This window comes from Lissotriton vulgaris, chromosome 10 (assembly GCF_964263255.1).
Source record: "Lissotriton vulgaris chromosome 10, aLisVul1.2, whole genome shotgun sequence".
Taxonomy (NCBI): Eukaryota; Metazoa; Chordata; class Amphibia; order Caudata; family Salamandridae; genus Lissotriton; species Lissotriton vulgaris.
The window spans coordinates 659911141-659929096 of NC_141698.1; the positions used below are offsets into that span (position 1 = coordinate 659911141).

Sequence of the window (17956 nt, forward strand, 5' to 3'; positions counted from 1 at the left end):
GAGCATTTTACTTATCTGTAAAAATCAATATCTCGAAAAGTACTCGCATGATATAGAAGTTCTTGATGTTGAAATTTATGTAAAAATTGTATTTTTTCTAAATTGGTCTTATATTTATTCTTGAGTGTGTGTCTCATTTATTTCCTCTGTGAGCACAACAAATGCTTAGCACTACCCTCTGATAAGCCTAAACTCCTCGCCCACACTACCATGAGAGAGCATTTCGGTTTGTTCCTTGTGCCTCTGTAAACCATTAAGGGTTGCCTAGATTCTTTGCACAGTTGTAACGGGGTGTACACGAGGTCCCCAGTCACCGGATCGGCACCGCCGCCTACACCTACCAGAATGCATTGTGACAGGGGGGACACCGGGGATGTGAACCACAATGTACTTCTTCCATACTCCCCTGTATCTCTCCCCTCTCAGGACACGGAAGCCGGTATTGCCGATAAGGATGGAGAGGACTGGCCCTTTAACTCTTGGCAGGAGGCGGACTGGGAGGAGTCGGCATACTACTCGTTTCCGACAAAAGGACTCCACCCCGAGGCACAGGTGTGCTTGATCACCCGGAGGACGGAGGAGGAAGGAGTGGAGCGGACGGAGTGCGAGGTGAATACGGAGAACGGAGGAGAGGACGGCGAGAGAAGAAGGAAAGCGGAGGAGGCAGTGGAGAGTAGGAGAGGCGGAGGAAGAGTGCGGCGTGGAACATCAGAGGCCGGGGGAGAGGCGGAGAGTCACCTACAGGAAGCAGAGTCGGTGCCTGCTACGGACGGAGAGAAGCCAGGAGGCCACCGTTCCCGCGAGTCGCCCAGCCACTCACCCAGGGGAGGTGCGTGGCTTTCACAGGTGCGTGACCGATTGCGGGGCTGGGTGGATCTAAGAGGTACATTAGGTACCAGACCACGGGAAACCTAACATCCCGGGACCCCTACCCTGAGCACACGCCCTTCCCATTCACGATAGTGCACATTAGTGATTCAGAGCACCGGTGGTTTCCCTCACTCCCTTACCCTGACATCGAGTTCTAATACAGTTAGCTGATACCTCCCTTGTTCTCTTTTTACCTTCTGGGGAACGAGAACCATACTTTCGCAGCGACGGACTCCGACGAGGACGAATCCCCCCCTCGAAGCCCGGAAGGGGTCCGAGAGAAGGAGAAGGTCACCCGACGAAGGCGCAGCAGGAGTAGATCCCCAAGGAGATTCAACCCTATAAGAAAGAGTACTACTGATCACTGGTTTTCATCAATAAAGCCTTCTTTACCACGAACCCGCCTGTTGCCCATAACTGAACCCCAGCCGACCCCCAGTGTCACAGTGGTGGAGAATGCGGGCATCTTAAACCCCGATACAGAGATGGAAAACCTCATCCAGCAACTAATCAAAGGACAGGAGAAGCTGGGATGGGTGGCCGAGCAACAGCTAACCTCGGCACAGGCGGACCGAGAGATCCTGAAGAAAGCCCTAGCCTCCAAAGAGGAAACACAGCAAGTATGGGTGAATCCGGGGACTACCGGGACAGTCAGAGAGACGCAATCTATACCACACGGCACCTCAGCGGTGTCCCTTCAGAAATACCATCAAGGAGATGACCCGGATTCCTTCATGCTCAATTTCGAGAGGGCTGCCAGAGCCTGTGGGTGGCCCATCAGCAAATGGCCTTTCTTTCTGGCACCGCTCCTGTCTGGAGAAGCCCAAGCAGCCTACCAGGTTGCCAACCCAAACGGGGATACTCCCTATGAGGAGGTAAAGAAGATTATCTTAGACCATTTAGGACTGGACCATGAAGCCTATAGACTCCGGTTTAGGAAGGAACGAGGTGCTCCAGGGGAGAACCCCAAGACGCTATTTGTTCGATTGAAAATGGCTGCGGACAAGTGGTTGACCCCTGCCACAAGCACTAAGGCGGACATCATGGATAGAATATATCTCGAACAATATCTTGAAGCGCTGCCTTTTGCTACCCAGAGGTGGCTCAGGCAACATCCCAACCTGACTACTACAGAAGCAGTCAACATGGCCACCAACTTCACAAGGGCCCAGCCCCGCTCGTCAGGCTGGGAGCCGGAGCGTGTCCACAAACCACCGGTAAAGACAGAACAGCGACCCCCTCCGTCCCGCCCTGTGGATCCCCCGAAGCACCGAGTTTGGAAACCTGAGACCCCCACCTCTGCAGGGCCACAATGTTTCGAATGTGGTAACTGGGGGCACATTGCCCGGTTTTGCCCCACCAAAAGACCTCCCGAGGAGCCTATGGAAGTGGGATACTTGCCCCGGGCTGTTCTTTACTCCGCGGAGATGGGGAGTACATACAGAGTAAGTGTACAGGTGAACGGGTCCTCCATCCAGGCACTGCTAGATTCAGGCTGTAGGCAGTCGGTCATACGAACGAAACACGTAGCTAAAGGCCAGTACTTACCCCAACAAGTAGTAGCCATCCGATGTGTACACGGGGATGTCAAAACCTACCCTCTGGCTCAGGTCCCTATTCAACCCACCAAGGGCCCCCAGCAGTTAATACGGGTAGGAGTCCTTAGCACCCTTCCTGAAGATTTAATCATAGGGACAGACAACCCCCGGTTCCTCCATTGGTTTAGACACAGTTTACAAAAACTCGAGACCCCCTCTATGTCCCCCAAACCAGCTCTGTTGGCCCCCGAGCCCTGGGTACTAGACAAGAGTTTTAGGTTTGCCCAGATCAACGATCCCTCCCTCCTCAACGCCTGGGAACAGGCGCACCAGGACAGTGACAATCCCCAACCACGGTATCCCCGTTTTGTAATCCGTCAGGACCTACTGTACCGGCAGGGTAAAGATGAAGAAGAAGGTCAACTCCTGGTTCCTATCCCCTTCCGGGACCAAATACTCTTCTTTGCCCATAGTCATCTAGTGGCCGGACACATTGGATCAGAGAAGACGACGCAGAACATACTGCGATATTTTTATTGGCCCGGCATCTATAAAGACGCTAGCAGATACTGCCAGGAATGTAGCGTATGCCAGAGGAAGAATATGACCAGACCCCAAGCAGTACCGTTGCAGCCTCTTCCCATCATCGGCAAACCATTCGAGAGAGTGGGAATGGATATCATCGGCCCGTTACCCAAAACCAAGAAAGGATTCCAATACGTCTTGGTAGTTGTGGACTACGCCACGAGGTTTCCGGAGGCCTTCCCGCTAACAGCCACTACTACCCGACAGGTCGCCGACAAAATGATAGAACTGTTTAGCAGAGTGGGGTTCCCCAAAGAAATCCTGACAGACCAGGGAACCCCCTTTGTATCACGTTTGATGTAAGAAGTGTGCAAAAACCTGGACGTCCATCAAATTAGAACCTCCGTATACCACCCACAAACGGATGGGTTAGTGGAGAGATATAACCGTACCCTAAAGACCACCTTACTCAAAATGATGGAAGTCAACAGCAATGAGTGGGATCAACTACTTCCTCTGGCTCTCTATGTCATCCGAGGACAACGGCAAAGTAGCCTAGGAGTGTCCTCCTTTGAACTTTTGTATGGACGGCAGCCCAGGTCGCTGATGGAAATGACAAAAGACGCCTGGGAAAATGAGATACCCAAGGAAACCTCTTCCACCCTGGAATATGCACACAGTCTCAAAAGCAAGTTGGGGAAACTGAGAGACTTGGCCTACACCCATCTAGAGGACAGTCAACACAGACAAAAGAAAGCATACGACAAAGGAAAGAAGTGGAGACAGTTGAAGGAAGGAGACTGGGCTCTGGTACTCCTGCCCTCATCAACCCAAAAGTAAGGCTTCCTGGGTCGGACCCTACAAAGTGGTGGGGACGATAGGTAAAACCACCTACTCCTTACAGATCGGCACTAAGAGGACCCAAACCTACCACATAAATATGCTTAAGAAATGGCTCGGGAGACCCCCCACTGATGTACAGGTAGCCATCAGTACCCCTGGGGAGAACAACACCACCATAGAGCAGCTGAACGTAAATGAAGACCTAAACCAAACTCAAACCGACGACCTGAGACAACTCCTACAACGACACGAAAGCCTGTTCTCGGATCAACCCGGACGAACGACGATGGCTGAACACTGTATCAAGACCCTCCCTGGAAAAATCATTCAGATGAAACCCTACAGGGTCCCAGAAGCGAGGAGAGCAGCCATCCGGAAAGAAGTGAAAGATATGTTGGACCTGGGGGTAATCAGACCATCTACCAGCCAGTGGTCGAGTCCCATCGTGATGATCCCCAAACCCGACGGGAGTCGACGATTCTGTATGGATTTTCGGGCGCTTAATGAGATCTCGGAGTTTGATGCTTACCCCATTCCGCGCGTCGATGAAATGGTAGACAAACTAGGAGAAGCAAGATATATCACGACCCTGGATTTAACCAAGGGTTATTGGCAGGTGCCCTTGAGGGAGGAGGATAAAGAGAAAACCGCTTTCAGTACAGATACAGGGCACTATGAGTTTACAGTCCTACCTTTCGGGCTGCATGGGGCCCCTGCTACATTTCAGAGACTCATGAACACTGTTCTGGCCCCGGTCTCTTCCATCGCAGCAGCCTATTTGGACGACATTGTGATACACAGTAAAACCTGGGAAGACCACCTACAGCATCTGCACCGGGTCTTTTTGGCTTTGGAGAATGCCGGTCTTCGCGTCAACGCAAAAAAATCTAAGATCGCTTTCCAGAAAGTGAAATACCTCGGGTATGTGCTGGGCCATGGTGTGATAGAGCCTCAAATTGAGAAGGTAAGGGCCATTGCAGATACCCCCTTCCCGACCACCCGAAAAGAGATGAGGGCATTCCTGGGCTTGGTAGGGTACTACCGTAGGTTTATACCTTCGTTTGCAGACATAGCAGCCCCCCTTACGGATGCCTTACGGAACCCAGGTAAATCAGGTACCCTCATACGCCCTACTGACCCCATGTACACTGCATTTCAGAAATTGAAACGCCTCATCACCTCCACCCCGGTATTAACGTCCCCAGATTTCTCAGTTCCCTTTATACTTCATACCGATGCCTCGGAGTATGGGATTGGGGCGGTGTTGTCTCAAAAAGGGGCGGATGGTCTAGAGCACCCCATTGTGTATGTGAGTCGTAAGCTGTTCCCAAGGGAGTTAAAATATGCGACTATTGAAAAGGAGTGTTTGGCGGTAAGGTGGGCAGTGGAGAAGCTTGCTTATTACTTGGAGGGGCACCCGTTCGATCTGTACACCGACCATGCTCCCCTTTTATGGATGGCCCGTAATAAATCGAACAATGCACGGGTAATGAGGTGGTTTCTGGCGTTGCAGCCCTACTCCTTTACCGTCAGACACACAAAAGGAACGGAGAACGTGAGTGCGGACTTCCTCTCGAGACATCCGCTCCCCGATCGGGAGCATCCTAGGGGGGAGGTGTGTAACGGGGTGTACACGAGGTCCCCAGTCACCGGATCGGCACCGCCGCCTACACCTACCAGAATGCATTGTGACAGGGGGGACACCGGGGATGTGAACCACAATGTACTTCTTCCATACTCCCCTGTATCTCTCCCCTCTCAGGACACGGAAGCCGGTATTGCCGATAAGGATGGAGAGGACTGGCCCTTTAACTCTTGGCAGGAGGCGGACTGGGAGGAGTCGGCATACTACTCGTTTCCGACAAAAGGACTCCACCCCGAGGCACAGGTGTGCTTGATCACCCGGAGGACGGAGGAGGAAGGAGTGGAGCGGACGGAGTGCGAGGTGAATACGGAGAACGGAGGAGAGGACGGCGAGAGAAGAAGGAAAGCGGAGGAGGCAGTGGAGAGTAGGAGAGGCGGAGGAAGAGTGCGGCGTGGAACATCAGAGGCCGGGGGAGAGGCGGAGAGTCACCTACAGGAAGCAGAGTCGGCGCCTGCTACGGACGGAGAGAAGCCAGGAGGCCACCGTTCCCGCGAGTCGCCCAGCCACTCACCCAGGGGAGGTGCGTGGCTTTCACAGGTGCGTGACCGATTGCGGGGCTGGGTGGATCTAAGAGGTACATTAGGTACCAGACCACGGGAAACCTAACATCCCGGGACCCCTACCCTGAGCACACGCCCTTCCCATTCACGATAGTGCACATTAGTGATTCAGAGCACCGGTGGTTTCCCTCACTCCCTTACCCTGACATCGAGTTCTAATACAGTTAGCTGATACCTCCCTTGTTCTCTTTTTACCTTCTGGGGAACGAGAACCATACTTTCGCAGCGACGGACTCCGACGAGGACGAATCCCCCCCTCGAAGCCCGGAAGGGGTCCGAGAGAAGGAGAAGGTCACCCGACGAAGGCGCAGCAGGAGTAGATCCCCAAGGAGATTCAACCCTATAAGAAAGAGTACTACTGATCACTGGTTTTCATCAATAAAGCCTTCTTTACCACGAACCCGCCTGTTGCCCATAACTGAACCCCAGCCGACCCCCAGTGTCACAACAGTGTACCTCGTTTTGGTACACTATATAGAGAGCCAGCTTCCTACAGCTACACATTGGTTAAGAAGCAGCTCCCTGATGGTTTGCATATCAATTCCGCCAAAGCTAAAGCTGCAACCACTGGGTTAGCACGAGGATCTCAGGTCCTGGACATCTGCCAGGTATCAACATGGCTTTTCTGCACACTTTTACCAAACACTACTGCCTGAACATTCAGTTCCATAGGTATGGGCATTTTGCCCATTCACTCCTCCTGGACTTCCTCATGTGAAATTAGTCCACAGACCCACCACTGGGGATGGTATTGCTTGGGTATCTATTCTAAGATAAGGAATCTGAGGCTGAAAGTTACTATCAGATGACCAAGTTTCTTGCCTTCGGTAAAGCTGTATCTGGTAGAAACGTTGTCTAGCCGCAGATTCCTGACCGACCCATTCTCCCTGCTATGCGAATGGATTTCTAGGGACGGGGCTTTCCACTTTCAGGGCCCTAGTATTCCACACCATTGGCCGGTGTACCTTTTGGCTCGCCGCTTCTAGCTTTGAAACTCCTGAAAAGTCACTGATTAGAGCGCACTGATGTGGCGGCTATGAGGTCATCTTGCACGTCACTTCTGACATGGACGATGCCACATGGAGACAAATGACACCACCTACCACCTTTCAGGGGTACTGCTCAAGAAACATTTCTGGATCCAGTCTGAAACCTGGGGATAATCCTAAGGTAAGGAATCTGTGGCTAGAAAGAGTCTCTACCAGATAAGGCGCTGCTGAAGGTAAGTAACTTCTTCTGGGAAAATGGCCACAGGCATACAAGCATGGCCACAGGCATACAAGCGGAGGCAGGAGCTGAAGCCACAGCCGTAGGGCCTGATTTAGATCTTGGTGGATCTGGTCCCGCCGTCACTTTTTCCACAGTTCCGCTGCTCACCTACTTGGCGGTTCACCTGCTCTATTTTGATGTTAGCAAATCCATGACACCAGAGTCTGCCTGAAATTTTCACCCACATCGACGGCGTCGAAGGCAGAAGCGGCTGTTGGCGATAGTCAGCCAAGATCACCTGCGGGCCAATCACGATGTGCCTTTCCGTACCGGAAACTATGACAGGGATACCTCCTACTTTGAGTTTGTGTAATCAAAGGAAATGAGGTAGAAACCTACCTTTCTTCAGTTTCCCACTTTGTTTCCATCTTGAACCCCATTGGCCAGGTCCTCTCTTTGCTGCTACTACATGACTACAACGTTAATCAACTTTGTTTTACACTTGTCTTACTATGAATAGTGTGTTAACAATTGCTTTAGGGACTGATTTAGATCTTGACGGGACTCCCGTCATCCCACAGCGGTGCAGTATCCAAGTATTCCACCAAGCTGACAGTATCGCACCCGCCATATTTAATTGTGTGCTGGCTTAATCAGCATCAACAGACTGTTTCCAGTCACGTAAGTGGCGCACCGTCTTTAAGCCAGCTGACTCCTCTGCTGGCTAACAGTACTCCGTCGCTGTCAGGTCAGGACTGGTAAGTACTACTGGCTTATGTGTCAATACACGTAGATGTTGTTTGCTTCTAAAATATATGCAAGTAATGTGTTATGCCCCTTTTCTTACATATTGCATAGCAAACAACACACATTATTAAATCTCACAGGCACCACAAGCACAGCACCCACAGGCACCATAGCAACACAAATTTGTTTTTAACTGTCAATACAGGTGTGTTCATTTTACAATGAAAAGTTATAAAAATGTACACTAATGCGTTACACATATAAAAGTGTGTAAAAGTACGCAAGACTATGGGCCTGATTTAGATCTGGTCCTGCTATAACTTTTTTGACAGTTTCACCGCCCGCCGATTTGGCGGTCTGCCCCCTCTATTTAGATGTTAGTGGGTCCATGGGCAAAAGACCACCCAAGTGCCGCTGACTCCACCAATAATAGTCTCCCGAGTCCGAGGAGAAAAGATTGTTATTCCTGCATAGTCCAAAGAAAGATGATGAGTTGCACTGCATTGTAGATTTGTGATTGATATAACATCTTTCTCATATCCTCCAAGCTGGGTGACTTTCTCCAACATGCATGTGTATTTACCTTCACCATTTGTCAAGGAGCATATGCAGAATATGTGCTTTGTTGTGGGTGATAAACAATAAGATTTTATTGTTCTGCTCTTCTACCTTTGTTCTGCATGTGTTTAGCAAGGTAATGGCAGTTTCAGTTGTCCATCTCCCTTGTCAGGGAATTCTTCTTTACCAATACCTGGATGACTGGGCTGTTGAATGTGTCCCTACCAAGGCTTACTTTTAAGCACCAGTGGAATACAATCATCATTTTTGCTGGAGCCAGGTTTCTTAATGAATTTGTAGTAATCAACCCATCTTCCTGCCCAGAGAATTAGGTGTATAGGCAATTGTATACATATAATATGGGCCTTCACCTCAGTGGAGATGCTTGTGTCACCTCTCTTGAATAGTTGCTTAATTCAAATCCAAACGTTTCAACTAGCAAGAACTGTGTTACACTTGTTAGACCTGATTGTATTTTGCATCAGTGTGATATCTCAAGTGCAACGTTTTATGAGACATCTGCAATGGACACTGAGAAGGCAGTAAAGCCAGGTATTCAGCCACCAGAAAAACAAAATTGTGATTCTGTTATTGCTTTCATGTCCTGGATGGGTGAGACTCGCCAGGATCACTTTTTCAGAGGGAACTTTTCCAGCTGCCAAAAGATAAGGTGTTAGTTGCATCTGGAGGACATGACCCCCGATGGCTTGTGGCCCTAGTAGAAAACGCAGACCTACCTCAACTTGCTTGACAAAAAAAATTCAGGTTGGCTCAGAAGTTATTTTGCCACAGATTCAGAGAGAAACATGCACACATCTTAACAGACAATTGTATGGACCTGGCATGCATAATCAAACATGGCTATGTCTCCTCCAGTCCTCTATTTGAGGGAACCGTTCATCTGTTGTTCACTGCAATAGATAGAAAAGTTGGCCTGTCAACCGCAAATCTAGCAGGGACTCCAAATTTTTGAGCCTGATTGATTTAGCAGACTTTGTTTGCTCTGTAATTAATGAGAATTGCATCCGGAGGTACTAGTCAGACTTTCATTGATGGGGAGTTCTGGAGACATACCACTTAGAGGCCCATCACATGAAGTGTTACAGATACTCCCTGGGACAATGGTTGATGGGGGTTGAGCTGTCTTTGGCATGGACTTTTCAACTACATTCCACTTTCCCTCCTTTTCCCTTTATGCAGATGGTCATCTACTACATCCGACATCTAAGGGCACACATAATTTTCCTTGCTCCACATGGATAAAATGTTTGTGATAAACCAGCCTCCTCCTCCTGAGCCTGAAGCCCTCATCACGTGTGTTTCTGCAAGAGGAACTAATTTTTCATCACAGAAGTTTACTTCACTACTCTCTTTCCAAGCTGGGCCTTCTGGCATGGAACTTCATATGTTGACTCTGAAATATGACAAGCTCCCACTGGAGATCCTATAACTCTGCCTGCGTGCCAGATTCTCTCCTACCAGGGCTGCAAATATTAGTAGATGTTCTGCTTGGTGTAAGGAGTCAAGGATTTATCTTTTGAAGGTGAAAGTTTTCAAAGTCTTGTAATTTGTGTTTTTTCTTGCACAGAAAGGTTTCAATATAGGGATGACTGAGGCTTTCAGGTGGCAATCTCAGCGTACGGTTTCTTCTTGCCAATCGTTTCTAGATTCTTTGGTAAGGGATACCTTCAGTTCTTTTTTTGTCCCTTAGTGGGACTTGAAATTCGTCTTGACATTTCTCATTGTTGGGCCCTTTGCGCATATGCATTCCTGTCCATTGAAATCTCTGTCATCTAGGACTATTTTTCTAGTATCCTTTAGTTCAGCCAAAAGGGTGAAGCAGCTGGAGCATTTTCGGTTACTCCTCCATTGGAAGTATTCCTGAAGGATAAGATACTGAGACAAGTAAAGTCATCCTTTCTCATAAAATAACTTGCCATCTTTTTGTCTTTGTTTGGTCTCATCAATCCAAGAAGAAAGCAAGGCTACATCTATTAGATATGAGACAAGCATCACACCCCTACATTTGTAGATCTCCATTATTCAGTGTTTGATAACAGCCTTATAATCAGCTTTGAGCGCACTCCAGTATGTAAAGCTGTTGCAAAATGGATGTTTTTTAGCAGGATCGTTTTGTGCATAAAGCTGTGTTATGAGCTGGCGGGACAAGATCCATTAGTTTTCCGATCTCATTATTGGGAAGGTAAAGCAGCTAGTGGAGCTCTTTTAAATGTTCCAATGCAGTTAATCTGTTGTGAATCAAATGGGACATGTGGACAAACAAGACAGCTCTTTTGCAATTCAGGCTTTTTCTATCACAAGATATGGTGCTGTCATTTTGAGGATGGATCCTTCTGTCTTCCTGCTTTATTACTGCTTGAGTAATTATTCATATGAGGAATCTACTGCTACCAATATCCATTATTCAAAGAAGTTACTTAAGTTTCCTAACTTTCTTTCTGATGTATATGTTCTTTTGAAATATTCTGTTCATTTTCATTTGGCTCTACTCAATATTGCTAGCCTCTGGGAACGCTTGCAAAAAATGTATCATGAAGCTGACTTTCTGATCCCCTGGATCCTTATACCTATGCCCAACATCACTTTCAGTGGGTGCATGGACCCAACAGTGACGTCATCTGCCCTGAAACCTGGGAATGTGTTCATGTAAGGAACTGTGAGAGCACCCATATCAGTCAGAAAGAATATTGCCTTAGTTTCTACAGATGTTCTGGGCATGCCTACTGTTGGGAGGGTTTTGGCGGACAGTGCTGGCAGAGCTGAGAGGGATTACGCCCGTCAAACTGGAGGCCACCCCTGACTTTGTGTGCTCGAGTTGCTTCCTACCCAAAGGGCCGGCATGAGAATATGTACCCTTGTTGCCTCTTTGCGCCTTCTGCTAGCTTAACGGCATATCGTGATCCACTGGATGGCTTCTGCATCACTGCAGACCACCTTGTGGAGGAAGGATTTACAGAAATGGGCCTTAACTGAAAGAAGGCTTTTACACTTGGTTAAAACACATGAACATGCTGAGTGTGATCTGGTGTGATCTGGAAAGATGAGAGGAGATGGTAAACCAATTAACTGCTCCCGGACAAGATGCCACCCCCTAATTAAAGGAGCAGAATAGACAGTCCGGCCAGATCCCTGAGGTGTGTGTAAACACAATGCTGTAGGGGAAAGTAGTATGAGAAAGGGAGCAGGAGAGGATTAAGAGTTTGAAAGAAGGAGGGTATATAATAGGCGGAACACACAGCCGAGTCCACATGCTAAAATTTGGAAATCTTCTGGGAGGCCCCGTACATCACTCCACCCATGGAGTGGAGGGCCGGGACTTATGCCCTCTACTAAGAGACGGCACCCCATGTCTTGCCCTGCCACTTTTATGCCTTGCCTCGCTTATTATGTCTGCCATGTCTTCAATTCACTAATACTGCCTATAGGGTTTCCATTTTGATGTTCATTATGCTTGTTTTCTAAAATGATAAATAAAAAAGCAATATTGCCTGAGGCAAGTAATCTTTGTAACCCCAAGAACCACTAAACAACTGCAGCTTTTTTTCTACCTGTAGTCCACTTTATAAATGGCTAATCTTGTTATCATTGTGCCTAGTTTAATGTTTATGGTCTAATTAGCTTCTGGTACTATTATAAAATGTATATTTTTATTCTGCTGGTTTTACAATGTTCTAAGGACTTCATTCATGTCCTCACTCGAGATTAACCATGCTAAGGAAAATTAATTTTTGGGGTTAATTACAAATAGTGTCTGTTTTTTTAGGTGGCTATGCTCCGGATCATCCTGTAATAAAAATCTTCTGGAGGGTTGTTGAAGGCTTCACTGATGAGGAAAAGCGGCAGTTGCTCAAATTTGTAACGAGCTGTTCTCGACCACCCCTTTTGGGGTTTAAGGTACTCATACCTCATTCTGCTCATTATAAGTTGATTTACTTTGAAAGTCCAAATCGCTGAAAACTGAGATAATCGGAGAAGATAATGTAATGTTACTCACCTGCAAACTTCCCTGAGCTAGGGGTCTGATGTACAAAGCAATTTTGTGGTCACAATGCCTGCGGTTTGCAAAATCACAGGGTTGGCATCTGTAAAATGTCTATTTATTATGTACTAAACCCATTTTGTGACTGGATAACAGGTTACCAAATCACAAATCTGAAAGAGACACGTTAGTGATAGATTCCTTACCTTAGAATATCCCCAGGCGTCAGACTGGATCCGGAAATTTTTGCGTAGCAATACCCCTGCGCGTCGGTAGGCGTCGTCTGCGGCTCCGCGTCCGTCATCGTCGTCTTTAGCGCCGGAATTACGTCGTCGGAGTACTTAGACGCCGCCCATGCGCGCTGACGTCAGTTCTTCTTTTTTCCGCGCCAGCTACCGCAGATCCGGAGAAGCTCTACCCCTAGTCATTTTTTGACTAAACTTTTGATCTTTTTTGATCATTTCTTTCTTCGAGTCTTCGACTCTATCGGTGCCGGTAGGGATGCCCGGGTTCAAACCCTGCTCGAAGTGCGACCGACTGATGTCGGTTACGGACCCCCATCACCGGTGCCTGAAGTGCTTATGCCTCGATCACGACAACCGCACCTGCTCCGACTGCTGGGCCCTGACGTCGAAGGCTAGGCGGGAGCGGTCCCGCAAGCGGCTCGAGCTTCGGCAGTCGGCCCCGCGCCACTCCAGGTCCAGGTCCCGGTCCCACGGGAGGTCGAGGGACAGGTCGCGGGGTTGGAGTCATCGCAGCTCCGGGAGTGGACACCGGTCGTCAGGCTCCAAGTCCACAGGTCAGAGGCATGAGAGGTCGGAGAGGCGTCATCATTCCTCCGACCCACCCCGACGCACGCACGATGAGGCCGGGGGCTCGGGCGACACCGCCCACGCGGCTCCGCAGGAGTCGCAAGCATCGCTGCCTGCCCCACACCTTCGGGTCCCTGGGCACGGCACGGCGCCGGAGGAGATCGAGCGGTACCTCATGGCCATGAGGTCCCTCCCTCCTCAGTCGGGTTCCGTGGCACCTCCGGGCCCAACGGTCCCGACTGGAGACCCTAGCGGGTCGGGTGCTCCGGCCCCGACGCCGTCGGGTGCTTCGGCCCCGGCGCCGCCAGCGACTTCGGTCTCGGCGCCATAGGACCTCACCGTATCCGGGTCGTCGCCGGTCGACCTCACCGGCGCCGGTCCCACGGGTGTCGCCCCCGGCGCCCGCTGTGGACACCGTACCCAATGTTCCCTACGGTCCGATTCCGTTGGCCTTTGGAGATTTTTATCTCCATGAGGAGGCTCTGTCTACTAATCCTGTTTTACAGGACACAGGTGACTAGGGAGATTGGGAGGGGTTTGAGGACCCTCTGGCACTGGCGTGCCAGTCTCAACAGGACTGGACATATGAGCTTGGGGAGGCCAGTGGTATTGGCACTTCGCCATACACTGGATTTGTCTCCCCTCCGACCGTGGCTTCGGAGGAGGGGTCTACATATAGTGTAGTGTTGACGAGGGCGGCCAAGGCCCTAAACCTTGAGCTCCCCGTCGCGGCCATGAGGACTAACCTCCTCACTGAGGTCCTCAAACCACAGTCAAGCTCCAGTGAGCCTCTACTGCCGTTCAATGAGGCCTTGTGTGAAGTTCTTGTGGGCACTTGGTCCAAGCCCGCTACGGGTCCGCCTGTGGATAGGAACGTGGCCAGACGCTACCGCCCGGCCCCGGGCGACCCTTGCTTTTTGTCCACCCATCCCACCCTACGAGAGCCTGGTCATCCAGGCCTCTAATTCCCAGACCGCGTTCCAGTCGGCCCCGCCCGAAACGGAGAATCTAAGAGATATGAACAGTTCGGGAAGAAAGTGTTCTCGTCCCTAAGCTCAGGGCTGCGGTCAGTCAATACCGCCTGTCTCTTGGGCGGCTACACCCACACTCTGTGGGACGCGGTTGCGGACGTGCTGCCACAATGTCCGGAGGAGGTCCGGGCTAAACTCGCCCAAACCCTCGTGGAGGGCCGAGATGCAGCGCTTTATTCCATCCAGTGTGGGCTGGATACCACGGACTCACTGGGCAGGGCAATGGCAGCGACGGTGGCGGTTCGACGCCACGCATGGTTGAGGTCCCCCAACTTCTCGGCCGATGTCCAGACCACACTTCTGGACATGCCGTTTGATGGCCGTCACCTCTTCGGCGACAAGGCAGACCATGCGCTGGAACTTTTAAGGACTCCAGGGCTACGGCCAAGTCCTTGTGCCTCTCGGGCCCACATCAGCAATCGGGTGCCTTTCGCTCCTTTTGTGGCCACGGAAGGGGCACCCCCACACGTGCTGCCAGCCACGCGCCGCAGAATGTTCAACAGCGCGGTGGCGGCCGTGGAAACCACCGTGGCGGCGGTCGGGGACAGCGGCGAGGCCAGTCCATACCCCCCTCCACAGCACCCGCCTCAAAACCTTCCGAGTTTTCAGGCCCATGTGACGCCTGTGGGAGGCAGGGTTCGCCATCACCTCTCCCACTGGCGCACTATCACATCGTACAGGTGGGTGCTAGAGATTGTCCGAAGGGGCTACTCCCTCCCCTTTGAGGCGACCTCTCCATCCATGCCACCGCAATGCCACCGCGTGTCGGGGGATCACTTGCAACTTCTGCAGGAGGAAGTCACAGCCCTCTTGGCCAAGGGGGCCATCGAGCGCGTTCCTGGGCCAGAAGTAGGGTGTGGATGTTACTCCCACTACTTTCTGGTACCCAAGAAGGGCAAAGGAGGCCTACGCCCTATCTTGGACCTGCGGAACGTCAACGGCTTCCTCCAGAAGGAGAAGTTCAAGATGCTGACTTTGGCTCAGGTCTTAGCTGCCCTGGACCCAGAAGACTAGATGGTAGCGTTGGACTTGCAGGACGCTTATTTTCACATCCCCGTCCTGCCGACCCACCGGCGTTACCTGTGGTTCACGGTGGGCCAAGAGCACTTTCAGTTTACCGTGCTCCCCTTCGGCCTTACCAGCGCCCCACTGGTGTTCACGAAGGTGATGGCGGTGGTCGCAGCTCATCTGCGCAGGTTAGGGGTGTCAGTCTTCCCCTACCTAGACGACTGGTTGTTAAAGGCGGGCTCGCCCCAGACAGTCGTCAGCCACCTCCAGACTACGGCCGACCTTCTGCACTTGCTGGGGTTCTCCATCAACATGCCGAAGTCGCACCTGTGTCCCTCTCAGAAGCTCCTCTTCATCGGAGCGGTTCTCGACTCGGCGCAGTTTTGGGTTTACCCTCCCGAACAGCGGGTTCGGGATATACAGGCTCTGATTCCCATCTTTCAGCCTTTATCCTGAGTCTCGGTCAGGTTGACGCTGCGGCTTCTGGGGCTGATGGCCTCCTGCATCCTTCTGGTGCATCACACCCGGTGGCGGATGCGGGCTCTGCAGTGGGACCTGAAGTTTCAGTGGGCCCAGCATCAGGGCAACTTGTCCGATCATGTCGTGATCTCGGAGGGCACTGCGAAACAATTGCAGTGGTGGCTCACGGACCGCGATTGGGTCAGTGGCAGATCCCTCTCTCTACCCCACCCGGAGCACGTGGTTGTGACGGACGCGTCCCTCCAGGGCTGGGGAGAGACGGAGATCAGAGGCCTCTGGTCTCCGGCGGAGTCCCAGCTCCACATCAACCTTCTGGAGCTGCGGGCGATTCGTCTAGCACTGATGGCATTCCTCCCCTCTGTCCGGGGGAGTGTAGTGCAGGTGTTCACGGACAACACCACCACCATGTGGTACTGCAACAAACAGGGCGGGGTGGGGTCGTTGACCCTATGCCAGGAGGCTCTGCGCCTCTGGCAGTGGCTGGAACATCAGGGCGTGACCCTGGTGGTTCAACACCTGGCAGGCTCTCTGAATGCCAGGGCGGATGAACTCAGCCGTCGGAGCATGATGGATAACGAATGGCGTCTGAACTCGGACGTGGCGTAAGGCCTCTTTCACCAATGGGGAGAGCCTTGGTTAGATCTATTCGCCTCTAGCAAAAGAGAGGGACCCAAACAAACCAAAGGGGTAGGGTACCAAAGGACACAATTGTCAATAAAGTTTTCCCTTTTGGGTGAACTTGAAAGGAAACCACAATTTTTATACAAAACAGAGAAAATTGACCTACATTAACAAATGTGGAGCAAATAATGAAAAAACATGCAATAGTCATACAGAAAAAATGTACATTTTATTTCAGCAAGTTAAAAACCAGATTTTAGTGAACATATTATAATACATCAAAAATTCATTACACAAAAAATGGGACAATATAAAAGGAAAATAATTCCAATTAAAAAGGAGAAAAGGAACACCAAATTCAATGGTTCAATAAGATATGCTTCATGAAGATATATCCAAATTCACAGTCACATGAGCTTCTTATCTAAAAATATTTCTCCACAAAACAGTGCATCGACGCGTTTCGGTTATGGCAAACAGATATTCAAGGCCAAAAACCTTCCTCAGGATTAAAATTGATATCCCACTTAAAACAATATCTGAAAATGAAAATACATAAAATAAGATATACATCATATGACTATAACAATACTACATTAAAACATGTGATTTCAAAAATGCTCCTACATTAAACACTCACAACATGAAAACTGTGGATATTTATAGAATTTCATAGTTATTTACTATATTCAAGGTGTCAGCCACAGGCACTCAAGGACACTATAACTACATTCGTATATGTTCCTTTATAGATGAATTATGTCAATGATTTATACTTATTATACCCAACATTCAATCTGTTGTGGATATGAAAACCGAAGGGACTCATTTTATAATTGACGGAGTCTAAAACCTTACTCTGTTAAGTGTGCATAGTAAAATGGCGAATTCTTTACCATGACAAAATTCAAGCAATGTTGCTTACAGTCAACAGCATTCAAGCAATGTTGCTTACAGTCAACAGCATTACAATGATCGGCCACCTTCACAGTGTACCTACAAGGGTTGATAAATGGTTAGTGGTGTGTTCTACATATCAACATCCACCAAGACAAGTTGTTTGTCACATTTTCAGGAAAGGACTGTGATTGGTCCACACCACATCTTTAGCAATTTATTATACTATCCAAGGAGTGGTATACAATAATTAATGCCTTAAGTGCATTAAATAAAAATTCTGTGATCATTATGGTGATTTTGATGAGAATGCCATTTCAGGCGATGTCTACTGGTTCTAATATTTTAAAACAACACATATGCAGAGCCAGTGTGAAACGTGCTATCTTAATAAAGACTGATGGGTATTATATATCTTAATACTTCCCATTCTAGACCTATAGACAAAAGTAATTGATTCTCCCGTGTTGACATATATGGTCAAACTAATGATAGCCTGCCTACTCTATCCTGAGATCATTTAAAGAATTCTATTCGCCACAGTAGAGAACGCGCAATGTCATCAGTTCTGCGCGTTGGAATTTCCAAGGTGGCACTCGCTCGGAGACGCTT

At 49.7% G+C, this 17956-nt stretch overlaps 1 protein-coding gene across 4 annotated transcripts in view; it reads left to right on the plus strand.

Moving 5' to 3' along the window:
• Nucleotides 1-17956, plus strand: part of UBE3C (ubiquitin protein ligase E3C) — a 1218167-nt gene that overhangs the window by 1112028 nt on the left and 88183 nt on the right. For all 4 annotated transcript variants that reach the window (XM_086941492.1, XM_086941495.1, XM_086941493.1 and 1 more), the window contains one exon: nucleotides 12280-12410. In XM_086941492.1, coding sequence (XP_086797618.1) covers nucleotides 12280-12410 — 131 coding nt within the window. The remainder of the gene's footprint in view (nucleotides 1-12279; nucleotides 12411-17956) is intronic.